The 7,637-nt window shown below is 42.0% G+C and overlaps 2 protein-coding genes across 2 annotated transcripts; both read left to right on the top strand.

Annotated features, from left to right (window-relative positions):
- Positions 1-789: 789 nt before the first annotated feature.
- LOC18036694 (G-type lectin S-receptor-like serine/threonine-protein kinase At1g34300) lies at positions 790-2,173 on the top strand. The gene has a single exon (XM_006427786.2). It carries the CDS (start codon positions 882-884, stop codon positions 2,100-2,102), a length of 1,221 nt encoding a protein of 406 aa, XP_006427849.1. The 5' UTR covers positions 790-881; the 3' UTR covers positions 2,103-2,173.
- A 3,657-nt stretch (positions 2,174-5,830) lies between these two features.
- On the top strand, positions 5,831-6,466 carry LOC112096988. The gene has a single exon (XM_024181248.1). It carries the CDS (start codon positions 5,831-5,833, stop codon positions 6,464-6,466), a length of 636 nt encoding a protein of 211 aa, XP_024037016.1.
- The last annotated feature ends 1,171 nt before the right edge of the window (positions 6,467-7,637 follow it).

The following is a 7,637-nucleotide window of genomic DNA, read 5'->3' on the forward strand; positions in this document are numbered from 1 at the left end:
TTGAATTTTCAATTTAGTTGTACCATATTCGATTCAAATCAGTCTGATCACATTTATTTGATTTAACATATTCTCATGAACATGAAAATTATGGCAAAAGTTTGATGAAGTGATTTTTAAACATTTTTTTTAAGGCTCCAGTTAAGTTACGTTAAACGTAACTTACGCCAGACACAGCAACAGTAGTAGTGACGGGACTTGTCATTGTTGCTGTGCCTAGCGTAAGTTACGTTTAACGTAACTTAGCCGGCTCCTTTTTTTAATTAACCATTTAGAGTTTTAATTTTTTTCATCTCTTACTTTTAGAAAAAATAATATAATTTTATGTCAGATCTCTTCTAGAAAAAGCAAGAAATTGATATTTCAAATCTTCCTTACAACCAAAGTACCGAACTAAGAAAAGAACTAGTTTAATTTGGACTATAGATAAAAAGCATGACAAAAATAAATAAATAAATATACGGCAGCTACTCTCATGAATCTATATATCTGTAGTATGTGGAGCATTTACATTTTGTAAAATGTGAGACCCTATCTAATTGAAATCCATATTTTACAAAATGTAAACATCCGCACATGAAAATTATTATACATTTATAAATTGATTTCATTAGTGATTACTCTAAAACTCAAAGAACCAAACGTTTACTCATTCATTGCTCAAATGAAATAACAGAGACGAAATCAAAATACGACGGCTGCCATTCCGTAAACAACCAGCAGCTTGAAAGTTGAAATTTAATTAAAATTTCCTTTTCAAATCTTCTTTCTTCCTTTTTCTGTATAAAACCAAGCACAAACCAAAAACACATAACTCAACCAAATCAATCTCCTGATTAAATGTCCCAGACATTAAACCATAAACACTACACAGACCAAAAATGACACTCACATTTTCAGCTTTAGCTATAACACTACTATTCTCACTAAGCTTTCATTTTAGCTTTTCATTTGCAAACATAAGCTTAGGCTCCACTCTTTTCGCTTCAAATTACTTGAACCAATCTTGGCCTTCACCAAACAGCACATTTTCTCTCACATTCGTTCAAAAAACACCAACTTCTTACATTCCCGCTATCACTTATTCCGGCGGAGTTCCCGTCTGGACCGCCGGAAAAACCGCCGTTGACTCATCTGGGTCCTTTCAGCTTCACCCCTCCGGCACTCTCCGCCTCGTCAATGGCACCGGTGCCATCATCTGGGACTCTTCAACCGGAAGTCTTAATGTCTCCTCTGCTTGTCTTGATGACTCTGGCAACTTCAAACTCCTCAAAAACGATAGCGTTTCCGCTTGGTCCTCGTTTGATAATCCCACCGATGCCATCCTTCCTTCACAGAATTTCACTTATGGAAAGATTTTGCGATCTGGGTATTATTCATTTACTCTCCTTAGACCAGGGAATTTAACTTTGAGGTGGAATGATAGCGTTGTTTATTATAATGAAGGCTTCAAATCAAATTTGACTTCACCGATTTTAAGTTTGCAGCCAAATGGAATTTTGTCAATATTTGATGAGACATTATCTAGTGCTGCTATTATTGCTTATAGTAGTGATTATGCTGAGGGTAGTGATGTATTGAGGTTCTTGAGATTAGATAGTGATGGTAATTTGAGGATCTATAGTTCTGCTAGAGGTACTGGGACTGTGACCAAAAGATGGGCAGCTATTCCTGACCAATGTCAGGTCTATGGTTATTGTGGGAATATGGGTATTTGTGGTTATAATGATTCAAGTTCGGATCCGGTATGTAAATGTCCAAGTCAACATTTTGAAATGATTGATGGAAATGATAGTAGGAAAGGGTGCAAGAGAAAAATGGAGATCGAGAGTTGTCGGAGGAATGCTACGATGCTAGAATTGCAGCACACCAAGTTCTTGACGTTTCAGCCTGAGTTAAGTTCTCAGGTTTTCTTTTCAGGGATATCAGCTTGTAGATTGAATTGTTTGGTTTCTAGTTCTTGTGCTGCATCCACTTCGTTGTCTGATGGAACAGGGTTGTGTTATTTGAAGACACCGGGTTTTGTTAGCGGGTATCAGAATCCGGCGGTTCCTAGTACTTCATATATTAAGGTTTGTGGACCTGTGTCACCAAACCCCTAAATTAGATGTGGAAATGAAGTATCTTGAAGAAACGGTATTAGAGTGTGAGACCAATGTGTTTTATATTTATTTTAAATGTTAAGACCTGTGTTAAATACTAGTATCTATTTAATTTTTTGGATTTCGTTATTTCTCTAACGTGATATGATTCAATTTCTCCATATGTAAATTCTCTTCAATTTGGGCCCGTCTTTTGGCCCCTCTGCGAGTTCTCAGTTTAACTTTTGGGTTAAACAATTTCTCCATCATTAAAGATGAATTTTTTTTGGCAACAATGTTAGCCAATAAGCAAAACTTTAGACTATTTTCGGTTTTATTCGCTTATTGATTTTGAGCAAAAACTAAAACTTCCATAGTTGTAATAATTTGCTCAATTTATGATCAAGTAGTTTCCTTCAAATTGAACTTTATTTGCTTAATTTGGTTATATTAGATTTATAAAATACGTGAAATTTTCATTTTGGTCTAGGATGCTCTCTCTTATTTAAATTTAAGCTTTTGCGAGAACAAATACATTCTATTTGATAGTTAATAAAGAAATAAATTATAAACTTATTGATTACTATAGGGAATAATATACGAAGTTGATATTTTCAAGCAAAAAAAAAGGTGAAACATCACTTTTGTTTTACTAAACTAATCAAAGATTCTGTAATATTTTACAACACATCCAAATCCATGAGTATCAACATTTTTACTGATCTTATCATTTTACCCTTAATGGTTGTTTGGTGTTGGGAATATAAATAATTTTAGTTATTTAATTGAATAATTTTTAATCCTAATTAATTAAAAAATTAAATACAAAATAAGTATACATATACTATTTTTTGGAGAATAATAATTCGAGAGTTTTGAAAATATATATCATAAATTTGTCATTTCACTTTTTAATATTTTTGAAATACTTTTTAGAATTAATTAAATTTTTTGAAATTCCATTGCTTTTTTTCATAATTTTAAATTTAATTTTTTAATTAATTATAATTATTAATAATATCAGACAACTATCAAAGATAAAATGGTACGATCAGTAAAAAAATTGACATTCACAAGAGTTTAAATGCATTTTGAAATATTAAGAAGGTTAAGTCAAACAATAGAATAATTTCTTTCCCTCTCCTTATATTTTCTAATGAGAAAATGAAGTACAGAGAAAATAAGTTGAGAATCTTTTTACGGTCTTGATTTTATTTTTGGGTGTCTTTAAGTAAAGCATGAGATCCCACTCTCTATTAAGTTGCTTTGTTTGTCCCCGTAAGGTTTTTTTTTTCGAAAGGACTATCTCGATTTCCCTTTCCCTTTTGCTAAGCTAAAAGTTAAACAGTGTCCTTCATGTTGGTTGAACCAAATCTTGCATACTTGATCTAAGAACAAGTTCTTAATTTCTTATTTTCTAATTTAATTAATTAATCATGATCAAAATTATCAAGGTCAAAAGCATGTTATAGTAATAATAAGTTTAAGTGCTGTTGAGTACATAAAGGCACCAGGTCGGCCATGCTACTGGTTCCGCCCCGGCACGGATCTTTTCAGCTATATGGTACGAGCAGAACACGGGGTTAAACAGGAGCCGACCCGAGATGAATGCGACCAGGAAAACATACCGACTAGAAGTATACGCCGAGCCGATACTCATCCCCAGGAAAGCGGGAACACGATCTCACAAAATCACGGTAGTTGCGCTTCTCCCAGAACGGTTGAAGGACACGCGAGATCCACGTTTGCCCACAATCTAACAGTTAGAGTCCCATGAGGGGCTACCACCACCCGAAAAAGGAGGGATAAGGGGCAAACGGAAAACGTGGGACAAAGGGCGGCTATAAAAGAGAAAGACATCGAAGAAGACAGGGACAGAAAAACTGAGAGAGGGGAAACGCTGCCAAATTGCAACCAGGCCATTTCCTTACAAATTTCTTAAATCCATATTACACTGTTTTCCCGTAAACACCTTGTGCTAACTTAGGCATCGGAGGGTTTACGCCGGCAAAACCACCGGCGTCTCTGATCCGTTTTTGCTGAACGCAGGTCTAGTGAGAGAGGGAAGGGCGATTCCAACCCCAGTGGTTCGAGTGACAGTTGATAACACAAACGTTGGTGACAGAATCTGGTCGGTCCAAGGGCGAGCAGATTTCAGCATCAACATTTTAGCGCCGTCTGTGGGGAGCTGAATAAAAAGCTACCACCAAATTAGTAAGTACCGAAGAAGCAGCGAGCAATTGGATATGGATGCGTCAAGAAAGGATACTTTAAGGGAGGACAATGAAACGGTGGAGACAATTACTCTCCGGGAGATTGCAAATGAAGCCCGAGAGAGGATGATGCAAGATAGACTGGAGCGGATGGAGAAACAAATGGAGACTCTCGCGGCCGTATTGTTTGAGCTGAGGGACGAGCGGAGAAGGGATTGTGAAACCCCCGTGGGAAGAGATGGAATTGGAGCAGAACCCAGCCTCGGGGGGCGTAGGGTCGGGGAAATCCCTCCGCCCGCAGACCAACCTAACGGAGTGCATCCCCACCGAAGTACTGGTCGGGTCCCAGGGGAATACGTGGATGAAGGGAGAGACCAAACTCGCCCCGAACGGGTACTGAAAATAAATGGCCGAGGGGCCAGTGTTGATGAGGGAGAGCTCAGACAGCGGTTGCAGAACGTCGAGCAGGAGCGTGATCAGATAGCTGCACGTGATCCTGATCGTGTTGTAGAATTGGAGGGGGAGGTGCGCAGATTGGCGCAGGTGATAGAGGAGATGCAGGGCAAGAGGAAACCCCCGAGCTGGAGGATAATGCTAGATGAAGAATCCCCGTTATCAATTGAGATCATGAGCACCATAATCCCAAGAGATTTCCGCTTCCCTGACCTTAAATACTCCGGGCGAAGTGACCCGTTGGTGCACATTGAGCGTTTCAACGACATGACGGGTGTGCAGGGGCTGACACCAGCTCAGAGATGCAGGGTGTTCCCGTTGACACTAGAGGGACGAGCCCGAGAATGGTACCGCAAGCTGCCCCGAGGAGGAATAAAGGGGTATGAACAGATGTGCCAGGAGTTGGCCGAGCAGTTCCGAGGGGCGGTGGCCCCAGAGGATGACATGATGGAGCTGATGGGGATGAAGCAGGAGGAGCATGAATCCCTTTGCGATTTCGTAAAACGATATCACCGAGCTGTGCTGGATTTGGGAGCTTTTAATCACCCGCAGGCGTTGAGGGGATTAAAAGAAGGTGTAAGAATCGGCCGGTTGTGGTATAACTTAAGAAGCCCCCTCGTACAGAATTACTCGTCGGGGTATGAGCAGGCGAAACGAGATATAGAAATCGAAGAGGAAAAATCAGCAAGAATTAAAAGTGAACAGCTGGAAGAGCTGAGGCGAAGAGAACGAAGAGCCCCGAAAGGGAGCGGGTCGGGAAAGCGAACTGGAGAATCTTCGGGGATGGGCGGAATATCAGCTCGGTCTCGCCCTTACCCCATAGCTCAGAGAGCACAACAGTTCCAACACAGCCGGGCTCAACCTCCGCGCCCCCCGATCCCAGAGCGGCAGTGAGAATTCAGGCAGGTGACTGCCCACCCTTACCACCGCACTCCCAGAGAGGTAAACGCGACCAATTACAGGTCTGGCCGACCAGAGCAGTTACCGGCTATACCAGCCCGAAGTGACATCCATGATAGCCGAGCAGTTCAGTTGGTTGACCAGAGCGCGGCATATAGACGATATACTCCATTAAAAATCTCCATGGAGGAACTATATGAAAGGATCGAGGGACGAGGACTGCTATATACTCCGACCCCTATAACGAAACCCGCTCACCAGCGTGATAAGAGCAGGTTCTGCAAATTCCACAACACTCACGGTCATACTATCAGCCAATGCCGTGACCTAAGGATTCAGGTGGAGGATTTAGTGAGGAACCAGTACTTGGATGAGTACGTAGATGGAGTGTCCCCCGTCAGTGAGTCGCAATATGCACAGGATGAAGGAGTTGAAAGGGGTTTGGAACGAGAACAGCCGACTATCCAAGTTATAGCAGGAGGGCCAACATTGGCCGGGGATTCAAACAGAGCACGGAAGAACTATGGGAGGTATGCCGTGACTGGCAGAGAGGTGCTTCTAAATTTGCCAGCAGCCAAGAAGGCAAGAGTGCGGCGAGTTCCCATCATGTGGACGGAGGATGACGAAGAGGGCATTTTGTATCCTCATGAGGATGCACTGGTGATTAAAGCATTGGTTGCTAGCACAGAATTGAGGCGAATACTGGTGGATACGGGCAGCTCAGTCGATATTCTGTTTAAGTCGGCCCTAGATGATATGAGGATTTCAGATTTAAAGCTAGAGCGGACAAACACATCATTAAAGGGATTTGGAGGTTGACGATTAACTCCCATGGGGTCCATTGAACTCCCAATTACTGTGGGGACAAAGCCCTTTGAAAGAACGATGATGCTGGACTTTGTCGTGGTAGAGGAAAGAAGTCCTTACCAGATGATATTGGGGAGACCCTTCATGAGGACAAGCCAATGTGTAATGTCCACGCATTATCTGGCGTTGAAATACAGAATAAATGGAGTTGTGGGTGTAGTAAAGGGCGACCAGAGAATGGCCAGGAGCTGCTATGCTACAGCGGCCAAGGAAACGCTGCAGGTTACCTCTCTAGATAACCGAGGAGATTCAAGAAATGGTCGCCAGGAACCTGTTGAGAAGCTGGAGGAAGTTGTTATAAGCAGGAGTGACCCTAGCAGAGTTGTTAAGGTCGGATCAGAATTGGGCGAAGCAATAAAGGCCGAGCTGGTGAAGTGTCTATAGTCCCATGCAGACATATTTGCCTGGTCTCATGAGGATATGCCAGGTATTGACCGCGGGATAGCTTGTCACAAGCTGGCGGTTAAGAAAGGGGCAAGGCCAGTGAGGCAGAAAATGAGGTGCTTTAACCATGAAAGGTACGAGGCCATAAATGCCGAGGTGGAAAAGCTGCTGAAAGCAGGATTTATAAGGGAAGCTAAGTACCCGGAGTGGATTTCCAATGTGGTATTAGTAAAGAAGGCCAATGGGAAGTGGAGAATGTGTGTAGACTTCACGGACCTCAATAAGGCATGCCCGAAGGACAGCTTTCCCCTACCAAAAATAGATCAGCTGGTGGACTCAACCGCGGGTCATAGTCTGCTCAGTTTCATGGATGCCTTCTCCGGATACAACCAGATACCCATGAACGAGCAGGATGAGGAAAGCACCACATTTATAACTAACATGGATTTGTTTTGTTACAGGGTGATGCCCTTTGGCCTGAAAAATGCAGGAGCTACCTATCAGAGGTTAGTGAACAAGGTCTTCAAACCATTGATCGGTCGCACTATGGAAGTATATGTGGACGATATGATCACCAAGTCAAGAGAACCGAAAGACCATGTGAAGCACTTGGAAGAGACTTTCGAATTGCTGAGGAGGTACAAAATGAAGCTGAACCCGGAGAAATGTGCATTTGGGGTCAGCTCAGACAAATTTTTGGGATACCTGGTGAGCCATCGAGGTATTGAAGCCAACCCAG

This window comes from Citrus clementina, unplaced genomic scaffold (assembly GCF_000493195.1).
Source record: "Citrus clementina cultivar Clemenules unplaced genomic scaffold, Citrus_clementina_v1.0 scaffold_7, whole genome shotgun sequence".
In the NCBI taxonomy this organism is placed as follows: Eukaryota; Viridiplantae; Streptophyta; class Magnoliopsida; order Sapindales; family Rutaceae; genus Citrus; species Citrus x clementina.

What these genes read in the sequence shown, in the direction of transcription:
- LOC112096988 (XM_024181248.1), top strand. Translation starts at nt 5,831, where the DNA reads ATGGAGGAACTATATGAAAGGATCGAGGGACGAGGACTGCTATATACT.
- LOC18036694 (XM_006427786.2), top strand. Translation starts at nt 882, where the DNA reads ATGACACTCACATTTTCAGCTTTAGCTATAACACTACTATTCTCACTA.